At 35.7% G+C, this 21,932-nt stretch overlaps 1 protein-coding gene across 2 annotated transcripts in view; it reads right to left on the bottom strand.

Moving 5' to 3' along the window:
• PPP2R5C (protein phosphatase 2 regulatory subunit B'gamma) overlaps positions 1 to 21,932 on the bottom strand; it is a 71,462-nt gene that overhangs the window by 9,291 nt on the left and 40,239 nt on the right. For both annotated transcript variants that reach the window (XM_058807612.1, XM_058807613.1), the window contains exons 4-12: positions 13,178 to 13,377; positions 7,873 to 7,983; positions 7,156 to 7,248; positions 6,927 to 7,057; positions 4,477 to 4,536; positions 4,014 to 4,122; positions 2,907 to 2,960; positions 1,012 to 1,182; positions 331 to 458 (exon numbers count right to left, since the gene is read on the bottom strand). In XM_058807612.1, coding sequence (XP_058663595.1) covers positions 331 to 458; positions 1,012 to 1,182; positions 2,907 to 2,960; positions 4,014 to 4,122; positions 4,477 to 4,536; positions 6,927 to 7,057; positions 7,156 to 7,248; positions 7,873 to 7,983; positions 13,178 to 13,377 — 1,057 coding nt within the window. The remainder of the gene's footprint in view (positions 1 to 330; positions 459 to 1,011; positions 1,183 to 2,906; positions 2,961 to 4,013; positions 4,123 to 4,476; positions 4,537 to 6,926; positions 7,058 to 7,155; positions 7,249 to 7,872; positions 7,984 to 13,177; positions 13,378 to 21,932) is intronic.

Genomic DNA, 21,932 nt, shown 5'->3' with positions numbered 1-21,932 from the left:
AAATAGGTTAGTGATCAGAAATCAAAGTTAAGTCTTTAGAAGTATCTGAACTACAGATGAATGCCAAATTTGCTCCATATTTACAGAAGAATGTAATGGATTAGATGCACTAAAACACACTTTCTTGTTTAATTAAAAAAGGAAAAGCTATCTTCCACAGTTCTAAATACTTCCTCAAAATGGACAACAACAGTCTCTTTATCCAGCAACTTCAATATGATGGAATAAACAGCTCAACACAGTGTTAAACTAGCAACTCACAGATCCAAACTCTTAAACCTACAACTACAGAGAAGTGAAGTAGCAGAAATTTGTACAAGTGTTTCTTACTTATTCCAATGCGTCTTTGAATTCCGGTACAAGGATGGAAACATGATGGGTAAAATCTTTGCTGCATTATCACTAATTAAACTCATAATATATTCATTATTCCAGTAGTATAATGCTCGCTCTGCAACCTAAGACAACATGAAAAAAGGAACATTTCTTCAATCTCTTACAGAGCAAATAATCATAACATTTGGCAAATATAAGGGAAAGGTAAGAAAAGTTGCAAATCAGACTTGGATTTTTTAGTGCTAATGAGAGTCATGGAGCTGATGGAAAGAGACAGAAAAACTGCTTTTTACCTTGCTAGGGTCATGATTCAATCTATAACCCATGAACTCTGAAATTCAAGCAAAGAAATACTTTCCAAAAGAACCAGTATTTGCAGAACTTGTATTACAAGAAATGAAATGCAAACACTATACTGAAAGGGTTCAGGCACTTCTGAGAACACTGAGTTTTTCAGCCTTTTTATGGTAAGCATAACACTGAAGTGAATCTCCCAAAATGAATGCACATATTGCACTCTTGAGAACAAACAGTTAAGCTAATGTTTGGATCCCTGCAACTTGACATAGAATTGAAGATTCCTTTGCAACAAATAAAATTCATTACAGTGAATAATACATTACAAGTCTGCTGTACAAAAATTCTGGTATCATTGTACATGCAGTAAATACAGACCTGAAAGTGTGGACTGGACACACATTTGGCTAGCTGTCTGAAGAGAGGTTCCATAACTTTAACAAATTCAGATGGCTCAATAACATCTAAAATTTCTTCTAGTTCATTTAAAAACATGACTTCTTTTGGACTGTGAGTCTTTGGCCAGTATTTGAGCAGTGCCATTACCACCTGTAGAGACAAAGATAAAATAATTTCATGATAATTTCACTTTATCTTGAACTCAATTATAATGCATTAATAAGTCTGGTATTTCAAGCAGAACACAAATGTTGTGAATGCTTGTTCCATGTGACATTACTAATCAGACATGGTTCAGTATCACAGAAATAACTGTTAATACATCTAAACTTGCTTCTTCAGAAAACAAAGTTATATGTCTGTAAGACATGTTCAAAAATAATAATCATAATACTAGAGAGAAAACCTAATATCTAACTCCATATGATCAAAGTGCTAATTTGCTACTACATTATCAGGAAAATTACCTGCCATCTAAGTGACAGCAGCTTTAAATCTCTACCTTCCTGGGGATGTAATCCAAAAATCAAGCAATTAAGTTCTAACAATATATTTTAAAAAAATATTTATTATAAATGCCTGAATTACTGGTGACCAACTATTCTAGGTATGCTGCTCTTAAACTTTGATTTGAGTATCTTACTATGATCTTAGTCTTAATTTTCTTCATGATTAATAAGTTATTTACCCAGCTTGCTTACCTAGCAAGGAACACTCAAAACACCATCCTGTGATTCTATGATTTTTTAATATAAAAGCTGTAAGCAATATTTAATATCATCAGTGACAAGACAACTCTGAGAAATAAGTATTCTTTCAAGTATGTAATATTCAATCATGAAAGCAGACATTATGTCTTCAATGAAGCCTTGGTTAATATACACAGATTTTAAAAAATAAGATATCAAAAAGTCTCATGTGACAATTATAAAGGGAAGTAAAGACCAGGATCTTTTGAAGACGAACTCAGTACTTTGCTGATGTGTGTACAACTTTCTTGAAAAAATTAGCAATCACATACTTATTTGGGATCAAAAAAGGAAACAAACCTGGTTGCATATTAATTCTAGATTTCTGGACTCCTACTAGCAAATATGCAACATCCTATCTGATGCTGGAAGAAAGCTAAGAAAACAAGATCTCATACAGTACAAATGATAGAATGCCTGACATTTGCTGTCTTATTAGATATTAAAAGCTCCAGCTAGGAGTGAACTCCTGCTCAGGTGTATACTTCCATTTGTTTCAAGAAATCCCATTTCCAATTTACAATAGAAATGGTCACAATCTAATAATGTGCACTTTTGTTAGCAGCAGTTGTTTTATTGATCTACTGATTAAACAGACTGGTTCTTACCTACTTGATTTTGGGTGTAATGAAACAAAACACTAGATACTACAGAGGACAGTTAAAACTATTCATCTCTGCAATTATGTGCAGCCAGACCAAAGCCTGGTTTTGTCCAAGGCTTGTAGACATGAACAGGATCTGATTTAAAAGCCTTGCACCAATAGGCAGCTGTTTGTCAGAAATCTCTGTTCCATCGTAACATGGACAGAGCACAGTTCAAGTTAATTTCTGACTAAATTGCTTCTGGACCCACCATCTCCTGTCTGCTCAGCCAGAACAAAACAAGCAGAATAAAATCAGTCTCTTTGTAAGACCTGTACTATAAATGTTGTGTTAGTTAGTTTTAGATATTCCGAACGACTGCTGGAAAAAACGAAATTTGATAGATCAAAACAGCTAAATATTTGACTCAAATATAAACAATTACAAATAAACACTTTAATCCCCAAACCTCCTTAAACAGTCTAGAGGTGTAAGGTGTGTTAATAGTTCAAAATATGTAATAATAGCAAGATAAACTTACCGGTTCTGTAAGTGTGCTGTCCTTTTCTAAAAACTGAACTACACAGTATGCCAGCTACAGTAAAAGAAAAAGAGTTTTATTAATTGTCACTATGAAACTGAACACATTTTGAAGTCACTAGCATAAATCAAGAATAATTTTGAATGCTTCAAATAAAATACAAGTTTCTTCTGTAATTAAAAAAAAAATTAAATTAAAAAACCTATTTGGCAGACAACTTAAACAGAAGGGTAAATAGGCTTTAGCAATTCTTTCCAACCTTTGCAAGTGTGTCCTCATCTTTTCCTGTGTTATATTGTAGACACACATGATGATGCTTTCTTTTATGATCTAGTACTTTGCATTTCATCACACCTCATCTTTTCAAATACAGGATTTAAAAATCATGACCTTGTCCTGTGGAGTACTTTCCACTCACTAACATTTTGGTGTCCTGTGCTGACTTAGTAATTATTTTCTATTTCATAACCTAAGTTAGATAAAAGTGCATTGAACAGCTGTAAATCTTGGGATTTTTAAATATATCACAACTAATGATAACTATACCTATCAATGTAAGCTGATGGATTAAAAGCATGGTACAACTCAGGAGACCCCTTTTTTCTGTGTACTTCTGAAAGGATAAACTGAATTAAATAATTATGTCCTCGTAAATTCCCAATTCCTTTCAAAACAGGAAATTCAACAAATTGAATTCAGCTGAATTGCTTCATGTAATTTAGAATAAAGTATTTATAAATGACATTCATTAAAACCATACTTTTCTGCAATTTTTTATGTCTAAACATTACAGACAAGAAGATAAACAAAAAATCCTGTGTGGATAAATACTAAGAACTCTCACATTAACCAACTACTACATATGTTTCATCTATAAACACTACAGTGCTTTTAGAAAGGGTATTATTGTGAGCACACGTTTTCTTTTTAATTTTTCTATCAACAAGTGAAGCTTTACAGACATATGTGTTTAGTAATTTCCCCCAGGCTGGTTAGCAAGGAAGTTTTGGAGCTTAGAACTGAATTTACAGCAGTTACTCAAGTCCCCCAACCTCTTCAAGCAAGCTTACTTAAACACTAGTATGAAAAACACCAAGTAAAATTTACCTGTGGATGATAGACACTGAGTGATTTCACCTTGTGCAATGGTAACAAAACCTTCAATAGGAATATTTTGTGCTCTTCTTTTAATGGTAAGGCAAATCCATTAATTATGCTGCCAGGGAAAGAAATTTAAAAATAAAATCAGTAATTATATGGAAGTTTGCACTAATGTGCAGGATATACAAAAATTCTTGGACTTGTTTTCTAATATTTACAAACGAATAGAATAGTCAGATCTATCTCTGTCCACACCTTAACCAAGTTTTTCAGCAGTCTCAAATTCTTCTTCCAAGCTGCACACAACTATACCTACAGCTGAGACACGGCAAAAATTGTCATGTCCCAAAACATCACCACAAAGTTCAAGTTTTTTCCGTGTTTCTACAATCTTACACAAAGTCCCCTTAATTTTTGAAGTCTACTCTTAAAAGCAAGTGAGTTTAATGAAACAAAATCTACAACTTACCTTCCCAGTATTTCCAGTAATTCTGCTATGCCATTGTGATGTTCTGTTTCATAAATAAACCTAAACAAATGAAACATTTTATTGGTTTACTGCTGAAGAGAGATACAAATCCAATACCATCTATCATTACCCAAATATTTCAGTCACTCAGTAAAAGGAAAGCAGAGAGACACAATGGAAAAGAAACTTTGTGGAAACAAAAATCAGTAGCACACCCAGCTGCTTTCAAGCTTCACACCTGCTTGCTCTTTTCTCCCACATTTTACAAAGCAGCCTACACTCAAGCTTTTCCCAATACTCATACCTTACGCCATTTTCATAATGCAAAACTGAACACAGCAAATAACACTTTAAATATTAAAATAACACAAGAGTATCTGGCACAATTAAACACTATGACTCAACCTTCTATAGCAAATGCAAGCACAAGGTGTTCAAACAGTAACTACTTCTGGATGTAAAAAGCTTTTTGGCATTACAGATCTCTGTGCATACAAAAGGCTTGCAATAAGCAAAGGATGTCACATTTTCCTGAATCTTCTTTAGACAGAGCACTGTAATTTATTAGGTAGTCACCTTTCAGTCTCCTTCACCTGAGTTTAAATTTATTGACACAGTTCTATGCATGGCTTCAGGTAATTTGCAGAGTTATAAACATTTACACTTATGAGAAAATAATTCCACTAATTTGAAAGCATTTTTTAATTTGAAAATTTGTCATAGGCTGACATATTAAAAGCTACTTTAAATCCAGAATATTTGAAGTGACAGTTTTTAATTCTCAAAGATCCCCTCCATATAATTCAGGATATAATTCCAAGCAAAATTAAACACTGTGATGCAAAAAGATTTGGATTGAATTAATAGGCACATACAGGTTTCACAATTTTTTAAAAAAGTATTTTGCTTCTGGGAAAAAAATAGATTAACTCACTATGGGGAAAGAATTAATGTAATTCTGGTCAATGACGAAAAGACAAATGAAGGCCACACATCTCTTAGGTAAGCACAGTAATAAACTGGCAACTTGAAGGTAAAAGTATATGAAAATTAAATATTTTTTAAGTTGTACACATACTTCATGTGTATGTGTACACATACACATCATTTCACACAGCCCAATTCACTAATTCAAGACAAGCTGGAACAACTTCTCCTTGGTGATCACAAACAAGTGCACCAGTTTACATTTGGATGCAAAATCTTTAAACTTTGAGCTCCTAAATATTACACAGCTAAGTGAGTTTTTGTCTAAGTTTGTGGTTGGCTTTTCTTTTTCTCCCACAACTTCGTAGCTGTGCAAATTATATAATCTCTCATATACATGTCAGATGGAAAACTCTCTTATACCAACTATACAAAGCTGATCTAACAACCAGCCAATTTCTTAATTTTTAAAAAGCTTAGCATCAGAACTATCAAAATGGCAAATAAAACCACTTTTCAGAAGTGCATATAATGTGCTATGATGCTGTTTTACCATCTGTTCAAATATTTGACCAAATTATGCATTTTGGATTTAATTTAATAAAATCATTGGGAAATTTATTAACGTGTGGGGGGAAAAAAATCTGCATCTTTAAGACCCACTTGTACTTTTTCCTTGGGATATACTGGCTCTTCACTTGTCCTGTCAAGACTGTTCTGTGAAGTCAACTTCCAGTTGATTGCAAGACAGTACAGGCTCACTAATTATTTCAGAGTAGCTGCTCTGTATCCCTTCCAAAGGCTCAGTTGTTGCCATAGGCAGCTCTTTGCTACTTTCTTAAAGAGGTACCACCATACATTCATTGTGGGATGAAAACAGCGGCAGAGAAGGAGCAGGATGTAAAGCTGATATACGGTTGTGTATCAGTAATTTGTAGAAAAGCAAAGAATATCAAAATGAAGAAAGTCAAACAGGCACCACAATCTTGCATTCACACTGGATGTAACAGCAGTAAAAACACACTTCCAGAGAGCTTTGGTAATACAGTGTTTTGTATCAGTGATAGTACTAGAGTTCATTCTAGGCAACAAACAAATATTTCACATGAGCTCAACTGCACATGTCAATTCTGAGGAAAGGAGAGGCAGCAGACATGTTCCTTTAAGCAAATTACAGATCCCTCAGTCATCAATTTCAGCACATTTTCTGCATTATAAAGAACCACACCTTATGAAGGCATTAGTATATTACGAACACTACTACCACACCACCCAAAAAAAGCCTCCCACAAAGATACCAAATCACCCACTAAATCATATATTAACTCAAATTTCAGCTGCCAGATATATGCCACAGGCAAGACTACCCTAATTTAAATCTCCCAGAGTGGTATTAATTATTATTAGATGTAGAAATATTGACTATAAACAGATAAAGAATTCTAAAAATTGCTAGCAGTGTCTTGGAGTGTTTTAATTGCATACCTGCTCACATGTATCATAATACAAAGATGTTGACATACCTATAAAATATATTATTAATTTGTTTCCGGATGTAAGCTCTTAAGCCCAAGAATTTCCCATATATTCTGTGTAGAGTTGTTTTAAGAAAATCTCTTTCACGTGGATCTTCACTGTCAAAGAGCTCTAAAAGCTGAAAAGAGGGAAAAAAGATGTACTTTAACTGAATCTAATGCATTGTAAAAATAATTTCGAGCTTGAAGTTAAAAAAGAAATCTTTTTTTACCTCACCTGTAATACAAACTTCTGATCAATATATTTCTTAGCTATATTAGGTTGAAAATCTGGAGATTCTAAAAACCTTAAGAAAAATTCATAAACAAGCTGGAAAAAATAAACAACAAAAAACCCAGGATTAGTATTTTAAACAAGAACCATTTTATAAGCATCACGTTACTAAAATTGCTGATTAGTTGCTCAGAACTGCAAAATGGTTTTAGTTATAGTTATCTATACCACACACAGTAAAGGCTTTGCTCTTGCTCTCCTGACAAATTACAAGAACTTGAGGTTATTTAAACTGCAGAAATTCTGCTGAGCTCCATCACTACACTTTACTCAAGTGACACACAGTAATCTAATATTTATCATGCCCAGAAGTCCATGTTCTAAGAAGTCCCTGTTCTCCTCTGTTTGTCATGGTACCTCTGAAAGCTAAAGCTGTGCCAGAGCCAGATCAAAGCATTCATAGTGACAAATAGAAGCTCATTTAAAATCTCAGCAGTTACATTCCTACCATAAGAAACAATGAGCCTTTAACCTAACAACTGATTTAAAAAAAAAAATTCAGTTTTAATGCAAGAAACACATTTTAAAAATTACATAGAAAAGTAACTGTTTTGAGATAAACACATAACCTAAACAATTTAGAAATTTAGAATAGATAAACAATGAATTTAATGTCAAAATTCTGTAATAGACTGTGATGTTTCAGCCTCCATGAAATACCTGTAGATGAGGCCATGCAGCTTCTAAGGTTGGTTCATCTTCCTCTGGATCAAATTCTGCTCCCGTTGGATTGGAAGATGGTGGTAATGTTCGAAACATATTAACTGCAAACTGAAATTACACGTGCCTTTAAATCCTCTGAAACAACTGAATGACTTAAAAAATACTTTTAAGATAGTTTTGGCTAAGAATTCTTTACATCAACTATTTTAATTAACATTTGCAAAAATACAAGCTATATAATGCAGTATTTTAAACCGTGAGGAACATTCACACTTTACATAGTTCTAACTTGGAGAACACTTTTCTATGCAGTAAGTACTCTTTGAAACACAAAACAAATGTCAGGATGTGTTTTATGAGGATACTGCTCTGATCTCTCTACACACAGACATGTATGTAAGCAAATGTGAGTCAAATGTTTACACAAACATTTTTATATATACACACTTAATAAGGCCTTGCAGCAACCTGCAGAAGTGTAAGTCAGAAGTAGAGATGCAAACCAAAGATAACTCACATCTGTTCTTCTCTGTAAAATACTAGTTTCATTTCACATAGCAGCTGCACACATTGGGAACACTTCAAAACCAAGTTCCACAACACCAACCTCCCCAGTGGTATTTCTCTTAAACCATTTCCTTGTACCTGATATTACACAGCACCGAGGGGGAAGAACTACACACCCTCATCCTTTTAATATTTGAATCCTGAACCCCCTGAAAAACATTTAGCATCCTCATGGAAGTGGACCAGTCTGCAAACATGAACTATTTTTCAAGTTGTTGATACAAATGTATTTTAGTGCTTTCAAGTGCTTGTCTACATACAAGGGCCAAGGAGGATGTGTATGTCTGTCCTGCCGTCTCCCATCTGACAGATGGCTGAGCAGACAGTGGGAGGCAGTATCAAACTGCATCAGCTAAATCTGCAAGGCTTACATTATACTCCCATGAGGGAAAAGTCATCCTGATGCTCTGTTTTTCTGCATAATATTCCTTCATTCAAGCAATGCAGACATAGAGGTCTGATACGCACCAAGACTGACATGTCAGAGTAATTACTGCTGCAGAGAATTAACACTAAAGCTGATATATCTTCATGTTCCCCTTTTAAAAGCATGGACATAAGTGATTAACCACCTCTGACCTTTGTTTAAAAAATATGGTGAAAATTTGCAATAATCAGTGGTCTTCTAAGAAAACAAATCCAGGAAAACCAGACTTGAAATTTAAAACATGCTGAGGTTGTTAAACAAATGGAAGAATAAGCTTATCTAAAGAATTCTTCAAGTCTCAGGCTCTCACTATAAAAAAAAAATAATCTGGGTCATGTCAGGTGTTAGCAACCAAGTTTTGTACTTTGTATTTTTCGAAACTGAAAACAGATTAAAAACCTAGAGAGTATTTTTTCCATGAGAAATGGAACCAGTGAAGCCTGATATGATCTGTTTTGCATTTTATATCCTTGACCAGCAGAATAGAAAACTGCTTAAATCAAGCTGCAGGATCTTGCTTTGAAAGCACAAACCTGAAACTCTCTTGTCCCCTGTCTCTCTTGTCTACTCTTCTGAGGTTTAGGAAAATTTACAATGAATTATTATCAGTGAGTCCTTTGCCCATGAAATGGCTGATCTGTTTTCTAACTTCTCAGTCTTGACCAAACAGACAAGACACAATCTGCAAAGCCTGATCTCCTCTAAGGCAAATTTCCCACAGAAGTATAAATAAACACAGCATAACTGAAAAACATTCTCCTCCCCAGCTCCTCCTCCCACCAATAAAATTCCTGAAGATCCCCCAAACTTATGAAATTCAAGTCTTTATGAACACTGGCCTAGTGTGCCAAAATTCTGTCAGTGCTGCCAGCACTAACAACACTTAACTTCAAAGAATGTAACAGGAGGATGGGAGAACAAAAAGGGAAAAGAAAACAACCTGCATTTTTATCAGTTCAAGGGCTTTTGCTGTAATGGCAGTCACAAATCCTGCTTTTCCTGTGGCCCATTTCATACAACATGAGAATATTTTCAAGTAGGCATCAGAGATGCTACACATATTCTCCCTTCTGCTGAGCAGTCCGGGTGAAGCTTGATGTGAGCAGCCCTGAATGAAGAGCACATAAAGTCTGTGCCTTCTGTATTCATATGAAGAAAGCCAACCTTATACTTAACAGAGCAACAACAGCACACTTCTATTCACAGCAGCCCCTCTTATTCTAAAGCAAAGACAGACAACACCACACCTGCATTGCCCCTTTGAACACAAAACTGAAAAAAACCAACCAAACAAAACACCAACAAAACCTCAAGCTCACATAGGTATAACTAAGTATGTAGTTCTAATAATGCATGAAAAGTTGCACTGAAAACCACGTCAGTTGCTGAATAAAATTAGATCTGCTCCTATACATAGTAAAAATTAAAAAAAAAACAACTACCCTATGTGCTAATGCACAACATAATATTGTCATAAAGCCCTGCTTTTCTGCTAAAGCAAGCTAAAGAAAAAGCATTATTATTTTTTAAGTAAGATTCTGAAATGGATGCTTTTCATCACAAAACCCTGAATACATCATGCACATTTAGAAAATTTACTCAGACATTTGCCTACACATTTTATAGTTTTGAGAAGAGGTACTTCACTATATTACACCTAGGAAATGGAACTTGTATAACAAGCAGTTAATAAAACATTTCCTTTTTCATCACATCTTTGCTTAGAAATATAAAATGAATTTGAAGGACATATCAGCTGGCACTTTGAGGAAGAAAGGGAAAATACTCTTGAATCCACTCTGAAAAAAGAACATTAAATCCATTTTAGAAATTAACTTCTCACATCTTTTGAAAAAAAGACTTAGGCTTTACACTAAATTATTAGGTAAGCCACTAGATGAATATATAACTTAAAGAAAAGATCTTATAATTTAGTGCAGGACACCTAAAGTGAAAAAAAAAAAAAGAAGGGTGGGGTGGATAGACATGACATGAGCATTAAGACTATAAAGAATAAAGCAGAATGAGATTATAAGGTAAATGTTTATTTTGTCAGAGAGAAAGAATGTTTGAAGCTATGGAAAAGGAAACATTATTTTATTTCTAGTAGCCAGACAACCTGTGAAATTCATTGCCCTGAGTGATTGGCCTAAGTAATAATTTAGTAATACCAAACAGAACTTGTACACACACACACACATATATAGGATGTACACATGTACACAAACAAGTAACCTCCAAGCTGTGAAGTCTGGCAGAACGGCATAGCAAAATCCCAACTCTCTTGCCAACTCCACATACTTTCCAAACTGAGAACCATTCTCAAATCTGAGTATTTCTTGATCCTCATAACTTTATTGAAAATGCTATTCCTTACTAATATAATTCAGTGGCAGTAGCAGCACATAACTTATGAATGTTTCTTGGAAGAGTTTTAAAGTACATGACGACATAAATTTTCCTTAAAATTCCCACAGTCAATTCAGATACATGTCTAGAACTTAGCAAATGTTCATGACAATCCAGACATACATGCCTGAAGGAAAGATCATAACACTACTGCAGAAAGTATACAGTTGTTTCAACAAATGACCAAAGGAAAAAAAACCTATCTGAATTTAACCTCAAAATACCAGTCCAGGTGCCTTCATTGACAGTGTCTCTCACAGTGCTATGTAAAACCAATGCAAGGGAACTCCATACCCTTCAGACCCTTGCAGATAAAAAGCATTTTAATGTCACCAAAAGAATTTTCAAACACTGCCTGCTACCAGCAAAACCCAGGTAACCAATATAGCAGCCAAATTCTGCTGCAAGATTTGTTCAACTGACCAAAGGGCAGACTTGGTTACCCTTGGTTACCATTGGGTACACCTGAAAACAAAGAAAGCACACATTCTCCTCAGTCAAATGTACTCTGGCCACAACTGTTTGGTGGAGGAAGATAATGCAGGCATAGAAAGCACAAGCAATGAACTATGGGTAGTTAAGAACTCTTGCACAGAGCAAGCACCAATATCTGACACTGGTATTCAAAAACTCATCATGAACTCCACTTTTTCCAAAGAAAATCTCAGCAAGCTTATCCTCCTTCATATCTCTCAACAGTGTCAACAAGCAATCAATTAGGAAAAAAACCCAGAGATATAAATAAGTTATCAAAACATGGGAAAAGCCATGATCCCACATCTCCTCATTAACTATCCTCAGTGCTTGGGGTACATGTTTGACACCCAGAGTTATGTGTAATCCTCATATTCTCAGAAGGTCTCATGAAAATAACTTCAGTCTCAGTAAACACTTAAGGCTGATTTAGATAACAATATTCATCACAAGCACTGTCCTACATATTATAAATCCTTAAAATCTTTGAAGAAGCTTCAAAGTCTCTGTTTTGCAGGAGAATTACTAAATATGAAGTTTATATTAATGTTAAAGAAGCAATGTTTTCTCAACCCACTGAAAATTCACCCTAAGTTATAAAGCCTGGGGAAGCATCATCCTGTTACACACAGCCAAGAGCTTCTTGTAGGCTTATTAGTTAGGAATTTCAAACTACTCTGTTCTCAGGGTTTTGCAGACAACAGCTACAGACCTCAACCCAACTGCGACTCCAAGCATCTGGTGTCTGCTCACCACCATGATGAGAGCTGAAAGACTCTGCTGTAATTTCCTGATCTCCTCCTCTGGAGAGGACTTGCAGACAACAGAAAAATAAGCTAAGTCTAGCTAGCCAGGATTTGGATATTGGGAAGGGAGGGACAATGCAGGTCTGAATGGCCCTCATAACTTGCTCAGCAGAAACCTCATCTGCCATCCTGTGTGCTTAATGAAGTCTGACTCTCATTCTCACCTCTGAACACAGAATAAAGTCAGTCTCTGGTACTGAACAGGATTACAAGTGTCAAGCTTGCACATGTGATATTCATTCTAACCTTCCAATTTTTTAAAATTTCAGATTTACAATTTACATGTTTTTTAAACAGTTTTGTATATATACATATATATACACACATACATACATATATATATATATGTATGCATGTGTTTAACTTCCCTCCCTATTTTTATAAATACAAGATTTTGTTTTTACCAACTTTACCCATCATCTAATTCTGCTTCATATATGTGTCTAGTTTCTGTCTTACAAAAAAGAAAAATCAACACTGGCAATAAAATTTCGAAGTCCTGTTATTCTTTTGCAGATGTGCAAACATAGTTGATCTTTTCTGAAGATTTCATCAAAATTTCTTAAGATAAACTGATACACTGAAGAAGCAACACTGAATCATAAACAGGAACACTTACCATATGTACTACTTCAGGGTAAATGGGTTCTGTAATCACATTGCGATTGTGGGTGATATATTCTACCATTTCACTTAAAGCTGCTCGTTTTACTTCCTTCCACTTTAGGTCACTTAGTGGATCAGAAACAAAGTCAAAAAGTACACAACATTGTCGTAACTTCTGGATAAAAAGCTTTTCTTGATCTGCTGGAGGAACATCTGAAAAGTAAAAATAATTATACAATGTTTAAATTATGCTGTAGTGGATTCACTGCCCTCCCCATTTTCACTTTGTGAAACACAGGTATAGAAGTGTTTCAGATTATAAGCAAACTTTCTAAATCTTCACACAACTTTCAGGAATATCATGTTCCAGAGTATGAACCCCACTGAAATACTCTGTACATATCAGGATGATTTAAAAAATTACAACAGTGACACATAACTTGCCCTTGCCAGAAGCAGACACTGCATGGAAAAAATACATACCTGAAGAAATGCCTGCATATGCTTTGTGTTTTGCTTAAGTAATCCCATGAGCCATTAAAATGACAGATATATGTGAGATTACAAATTATATATAGCAAAAACTTCCAGGATCAGGACTTAAAAATCTAGGAAATACTAGATAACTGGCCAGAGGTAAAGAAAGCAGTACCATGTTTTGACTGCAGCAAAAACTCGTATCCAATTAAAATGGCGACATGATTACAGCACAAAGCTTAAGAAATGAAATGTGAACACACCACAGAGAGTCTGCCTAAGTTTTTACCATAACACATTTTATGTTCCTGCATAATGACTTTTTATTGTTAGATAGGAACTACTAAGGCAGTAATAGCATGTTAAAAAATAGGACTAGAGTGACTTTGTAAATAGTTCTGCAATTTCTCCTAGTCCCACTTCTCCTAGTTGATGGGCTTTTCTTTTTCCTTATAGTTATCATAAAATGCTAACAATTTTCTTACACAAGCAGCAACAGCTACCATCCAAGTATTTCAAGTGGTATTACTGAATACAAGCTCATTGTGTATGTACAATCTAATTACCTGAATGTGCAACAGATCTTCAGTCCAGTTGTTTAAATACCAGTTGCTCTCCTTATAAGTGCCTGAAAAACTTCCTATGATAACAAAGGTGGAATAGCTCCTCTCTTGAAGAGAAGCTACTTGCCAAAGTATTTTTGATATAATAAACCTGGAAGACTTATTTGTTTATAACAGCTGGCAATTTTTTAAAGTTACTTGTGCCTAATTTCTCTGAAGAACAATTCCAGTAAGAAAACTCTGTGTAGTAATAGCCCTGGAGAACATACAGAATAAAAATGCAGCCTTCATGAAAGAAACCACAGCCAGTTATAGACTTTGGTGTCACCAAGACACCTGAGACAGTGCAGAATTCTAGAAGTAGAAAGAAGGTGCTAGGTAACAGGTGTCCCTACGCAGAGCAACAATGTTCTTACAAATAAACCAAAATTCCTGTCCAGCATTGTGAACAAAGCCACACAAATTTTGTATCTGAATATCCGTGCTTTTATTTGAATGAAAAAGTAATGAATAATTTCTCCTGAGAAAATACAAAAAAAGTAATTAATTGAGAAGTCTGCATGCTGAAAGCCAGCCAAATTTGCGACCTGAATGTAAAAAGCCTCCGACACACAAAATGGTTGGAGTGGTCACCTTTCCTCCACTAACTGTAAAACAGAAAAGGTTCTACCCAAAGCATAACAAGTTACACTCAGGGATACTGTGCTATGAATGCATACTCCACAAAATCCAAAACCCAAATACAGACTATAATTACACAAGTAATGGACATACAATTACAGTGATTACAGTACACTAACCTTAAAGAGAGGAAGCATTAAAGATGTAATTACCACTAATAGTGAAAGTTAAAGACTGACAACTAAAAGATCAAGAAACACCCTCAGCTAGGCAAGCCACCTCCCTCACCACTTATTCTGAGGTGGCTTAACTATTTTAAGTACCTCAGTCATCCTCATTATTTGAGAGATCCTCTCTATACAGACTGAGAACCACACATGTTTCTAAAGAACTGTTTTGTTTATTTGGGTGAGACATAACTGCTTCCTTTAAGAGTATTCATTCACAGCTTTCAAGCATCTGCACCTCACATTTCTTCTAGTACTTTGTCTGGAGTAGTTGCCTTGAAATCAGGATCACCTCTACTTTTAAGGTCTGAAAGGATGATTTCAGCACAATACCAAGCAGAAGGTGGTTAAGAAGATGACTTGTAGCCCATAATTTTTGTGCAGAGTATGTGTGCACACCTGCAGAGCAGCTCTGGGACACCCAATAAGTCATTTATCCTCAGACATTTGCCAGGGACTACCTGGTTATGCTCTTTCAGTTAACTGCAGGCCGATTTCTAAATCACCTTCCAGTTTAATTAAGTGATAACCCCTCACTTCCATTTGCTTAATTAACTGGCATATTTGAAGAGAATGCCACTAGGGAAAAAAAATTCCCTACTTGTGCAGCTCTGGTGCTCCATTCCCTGATGACTGTGGGAAGGTCATAATTATTCAGAAGCTACTCCTTGAAATTACACCAGAACTGATACTTAGAGCTACTCACTAAGCAAAGTTTTTTTTTTTTAAAACCCCAAACACCATCACTTCCAATCAAACCAAACCAAAATCCCATATATTCTGCTCCCCTTCTCCAACTGGTAGCAATGGTTTACATAATTTTCACAGGACTTGCTTCTGAACAGTAGCAGTAGAATAATCTTTTTTATTCACTCCAAACACTTATCCCTGTCAGTACTCATATCTTAAATGAGTACTATTTTTGCTCTTCTACTGGAACAGAGTACAGTTTGTTGTAATCCCAAAGACGGTCAGTCTCATATTTGGATTGAAGGTTTATCAATTCCTGATACACCTTTACAGAAATTTATTATGGCATATTTTATGCCTAAGCCTGCATCATTTATCCTACTGTTCTTTTTGTAAGAGAGAAATATACACTGGAAAAAGTACCAAAAGACGATAGGTATTATGAGAGTAAGATATGTCTCTGGGACTGAGGGATCAGCTTTTTGCCTTGTTTGGGTTGTCTACAGGGTTTTTTCCTTACAATTACAAGGTAACTCTTGGATCAAGTCATACAATCTACAGATATGTAAGCTCTGCCCCTTCTGTTTTAACAGCATCAATACAGAAACAGCTATTCAGTATAAAATTTTCAACATCATCTTAGCATGTGGCCATAACAGATTTTCTGTATACTGATGAGTATAAAATAAGATACTTTCCACTTTATAACTGATACAAGCTGTGCTTTTATTATCAGATTAACTAGACCAATATCTCATTCTGAAAGGCACCACTTCCAGTCTGTATTTTCCTTTGAAACAGCCAGGTAAAAATCAGAGGTCTAAGCTTGGTACCTAAGCTACCAAGTGCCTTAGCAGAACACAAATAATTGGCTGAAAAGTTTAAATTCAAACACTGAACTCAGTATGGAAACAGATTCTTTGGAAGGTTCAGGCATGTCTTCAGTAATTCCTACTGTGAGTTCACTGCAAGCAGACTTCACACTGGTAGCTGTCCTCGACCTCGCGTGTTTCTAAGCCAGGATGTGGCACTGGTCTGCACCCAGGAGCTACCACCACCACCCCTTCTTTGGTTATGTATACATCAGCTGAAGAACTAAAACCTGTGAATATTCTAACAAAGCAAGATGTCTTCATATTAAAACAAAATTTTCCTGGTTTTTAAGAAAATTAGCTAAGGTAAAAAAAACCCAAAAAACCCATAAAACACTGGAGTTTGTTTTCAGTGCCTGAGCTTATGTTCAGTATTCTATGACACACAAATATTTTTGCTGTGCAGGACTGTGGAGATCTTACTGTTCTCTTAATTATATTTCTGATGTTCCTTCAAATCTGTAAGTTGTATTTTTAGTTATGTATTGTAACAGTGACATCACTGGGCACTGATGGCAGATCCATCCCTATCTTTTTCATTGAAGCCAATTCTGTGACAACAGTGTAATATAATAAAGGAGGACAAAAGGCAAAGCACAGTAAGTGGGTGACCCAGAGATGTCACATGAAACAGCTGATTTCTAGTACAGATTGGAACTGAAATAAGGCTGAATTTCAAGTTTTAGGTCATATTCTGACACAGAAAAGAGCTGGTGCAATTCCTACCACAAAACAATTTGTGGTCAGTAAAACATACTATATTACATCATTTTAAAATCAGAAAACCAGAGATATGGTTAACAAGTAGCAAAAAAAAAAATTCAGAATACAAAATTAATTTCAGTTTTGTGACTATTTTTTTACTCATATATAAAAGCTTAGCAGAGGTATGAGATTTGGTTGGCTGCCAGGTCCCTATCTCATTGAAGGAGAAGTAGCTCCTTTTTCTTAGAAGGTCATAGAAAAAAGACAAATGGAACATCATATGCTGAAAGTAGATGCTTCTTTAATACACTGGTGTAGAGCAGATGATGCCTCCTTGCAAGTAGACAAACTTGCACTGATATTGCTCCTATGCCAATCATGAAACGTGTTAGCAACCCCCATGAATGACTAGAATTGTTAATGATTTGGGAAAACAACATTTAATTGTCAAGTAGAGTGCTACCCAGAGGATATCTCCTAATTTATTGGTCACATGGTCCCTTCTGCTAGTCAAAAGTATTAGTGCATTTTAAATTTTATGTTCATCAGCAAAAAAAGCGGCATTACTGAACCTTTGTAAGATGCCCTATAGAGTTGTACTTCAACAAGGGACCTCTAGTAACTTGCAATGTTCTCTTGAAACACTTCAGTTGACAATACCACAGCAGCATTTTTACAAAGAATACAGTCCAGTGCCGTAAGAGAAATGGAAACCGCCAGACACAAAGACAGAGGAGCTACACAGCACGGAAAGGGGAATATAATCTGTCAAAACATAGGTTTACCAGAACTAATACTTTTTCCAAAACTAGGGATCAAGTCCTTAAAAATGAGAAGAATTAGAAAAAAAATAGGATGTTACAAAAGCTGAACCAACACCTGATAAAATTCCATTTAAAATATTTACTTTATTTTGAAATTGTATAACTACCATCCTAATGCAAAGCAAGACAGGCTATTCTGGAATGATTTTTATTGCATTTCTATTATATGACCAACTCTTTATAGTTTTTAGTGATTTTACTGAAATCATGATGACAATAATTAACACTAATTAAAGATGACAGTCTCCCATTAACAGAATTATATCCTAACACATGATATTGGAAGTAAGTGGGTGGCACAGGGAAGAAAACTTCCAATTCATGCACGGACAAATTTAATTAAAGCTATTTCTTTTAGCAGCATATAAAAATAAACTCAAGGAACACCAGAAAACACTAAAATTATACACAATACATTTTATACTATAACTAGCAACTAATAGTGGGAATTTGGCTGCAGACAACTCAGAGCAGGCAAGATGTTGTATGGATACACTGGACTAACAAATACATAGAAGATACTGCTGTTTATATTGTTTTATTTATTGACCCTGTAGAAACATTTATTTGCCAAAAAAACCCAACAAAACCCCAAAAAACTTAAAAACAATAAAAAATGACTACAATTACCAAAAAGTCACAGGAACACTCATGGAAAAACAGAGTGCTGGTACTAAGCTCAAGAGAGCACCACATATAAACATTTGAAGTGGTACAGAAGATGAACTAATTTCTGTTCTTTATCTCACTATTGAAGATTAAGGGATGTACAAGTCAGTATGTGTCAGTGTTATAAAGTGTCATAAAGAATACAGGCCTAATCTAAAAGAATTGAACTCTAAACTCAAGGTCCTTTTCCAACTACCATGTATGAGACCTGTAAACATTCCTGTTTTGTTTTTTTCAAACACTTCAGAGACATTTCCCATCAGAAATAGGACATTGAAGAGAGCAGATAGACTTTGTCTCATCTACAAGCTCATGACTCCCAAACAATTCTTGATCAGTAATTAAAAATATTTTACAGGCACTTTGAGCTCCTGTAAGGATTACAAGAAAACACTTAACTACTCCAACCAGCTATTATCAAAGTAAAGCTGTTTTGTTCAAGGCCAGCTAGAAGGTGAGCTGAGAAGAGCAGGTGGGTGCACAGGGGAAGTTTCCAGTCTCAGGCAGTGCTTGGACAGCGAACCAAAATTCCAAAGTGTGTCCTTCACCTGTATCAGCTGCCCTGCTGCAGGCCTGTGATGTTCAGCACCTGTGCAGGTACCCCAGAGACATGGCAATGAGACCTAGCTGCAATTACAGGCCAATGCCCACCCTTCTGCATTCAAGGAACTGAGCTGCTGCCAGAAATACCATTTGGCTGCTCTTCAGATAACAGAAATTTGTAACTGGAGAAAACCCTGCCTTTCATTTCCCTGTATTTGAAGAAATTACACTGTTCCTATCTGCCACCGTTATACATTTTCAACTGAAAAGCTGACACCCAAAATGTGATAGACACACAAAATACAATTACTTCCCTAAATACTGATAGGAAAAAAAGGTTAAAAACAATATTTAGGATTATAAATATGTGGCACATCTTCTACCTAAATCTCAAAAGCAAGTCTATTTCATTTAATTTTCAAGTAGTTCAATTTTTGGACACTCAGATACTCCATCTTATTTAAAGATGTCTTCTTTCCACCAAACAAGTTCTGTTTAGTAATAAGCATTCAAACTTTATATTTTTAATAAAGCAACAGCACTGATATTGCTCCTATGCCAATCTGCAGCCTGGATCAAGCTGTAACTCCACTTACAATGAAAAAGTTATTTCACCTGTGACAGCTTGTGTATGAAAATAACCTCAATCATGTGCCCAGCACTGGGGTCCCTGTTACAGGAAGGACAGGGACCTGCTGGAGTGAGCCCAGTGAAGGGATGAAGATGCTCAGAGGGCTGGAGCACCACATCTGTGAAGACAGGCTGTGGGAGATGGGGCTCTTGTGCACCCAAGAGCAGTCTGGGGAGAGCTTACAGCACCTCCCAGTATGTAAAGGGGCTACAAGGGAGCTGGAGGGAAACTTTTTACAAGGAAATGGACTGACAGGACAAGGGGTAATGGCTTTAAACTGACAGAGGGCAGGGTTGGTGCAGTAGACATTAGAAAGAAATTCTTTACTGAGAGGGTGGTGAGACACTGCAACAGGTTGAGCTGAGAATGTCCATCCCTGGAAGTGCTCAAGGCCAGGTTAGATGGGGGTCTGAGCAGCCCAGTCTGGTGGAAGGTGTTCAAACCTATGGCAGGGGGCTGGAACTGGATGTTCTCTAAGGTCCCTTCCAATCTAAACCATTTTATGATGTGATTTTATGATACAGAAGTGAGGAGGGGGAAGGCAAGAACAACATTAAGGTACATAGCATTTAAGATTTTTGGTTTCTACATAAAGAAATCTCTTGGCTAAATTTTCATTCAAAAGAGTGGCTTTTCATTTGATTATGAGGCTTTTAAAGTATTTTTTTTTTTTATGTAATGAAAAAAAAAAGGCTGTTAGAATCGAATAAGCTATTACCAGACTAATTAAACAGCAACTGAAAAATAGAAAGAGGAAAAAAAAAGGACAGCACCTCAAGAATCCTACAGTTTAAAGGAGCCTGAAAGGAATGGGAAGCACATGTTTTGTCAGTCCCAGCGTGAAGCTCAAAGCAGGTGCTTTACAGCACTAATCCCCTCTGAAATCTCCAGTCACTGGGGAATCCAGCACTGGTGGCAGCCTCCTCCTAACAGAGACTGCACTGTGGCTTTGAGGATAGAGGAACTAAGTAATGACATTTAACTGGCAAAGATTTAAGATGGGAGATTTTAAGGACTGATTAATAACGAAATAGGAAAAAAGGTCTGCTGTCATTTTAAACTATTTGGCATAATTTTTACATACTAAACAACCTGAGGCACTGAAATTACTGCCTGTAACTTTATTCCAGGTGTAAATCATAAGTCTGATGATGATAAGGGCAGATCAACAGTGAATAATATGTATACCATATTATCTAATGATTTTTTCCAAAGCAGACCAATGTCACTGTGAACCAAGAGCTTGCTTTAAAAGAGTTTTATCAGAAGTCAACTGTTTTATTAGAAGCTATGTGAAATTTTTAAAAACCTTAAGAGGATATTTCTAATATGGTTAAAAGAAATAAGGATTTTTGACACTATATTAAAACATTTAAAAACAGAAAGTGAAAAGTAAAAGCAATGATAACTGCATAAATATTTTAAAGGCAATGTAGCATAAAGAGGAAAGCAGGAATGCTTATACAGGAAATGACATGTGAAACAAGCCGAAATGGGCTTGAGCTAATGAAATGGAAATTGTACCTGAAAATTAGGGAGAAAAATGGCAAGGAGGATAATCAAACAGACAATGGAAGAAAAAAAGTGTCTTAATGGGGAAGGAGACAAACCAAAGAAAGAACTCTCAGTAAAGCTTTTTGGCACACATACAGTTAATGACAGCAAACCTCACTTTTAAACACAAAACACTAAGAGAAAACCCCTCAATTTCATAACCACTAGAGCGTACTTGAATTCACTCTCAAGTTACCCAACATCTTCAAATGTGCTTGAAAACTTTAAAATGGTTTTAAAATATATGTAACAGTCTGTCTGAGAAAATGAAGCACTACTGTTGTGAGACCAGGCCTCAATAATATTCTGTAACATTACTGAAGTGTGTGGTGTAAGTCAGAAGATTTGAAGAAGAAATACATAAACCTGAATAAACTGCCACTCTGGACACT

This window comes from Ammospiza caudacuta, chromosome 6 (genome assembly GCF_027887145.1).
Source record: "Ammospiza caudacuta isolate bAmmCau1 chromosome 6, bAmmCau1.pri, whole genome shotgun sequence".
NCBI classification, from domain to species: Eukaryota; Metazoa; Chordata; class Aves; order Passeriformes; family Passerellidae; genus Ammospiza; species Ammospiza caudacuta.
This window is presented reverse-complemented; position numbering and strand designations above follow the sequence as displayed.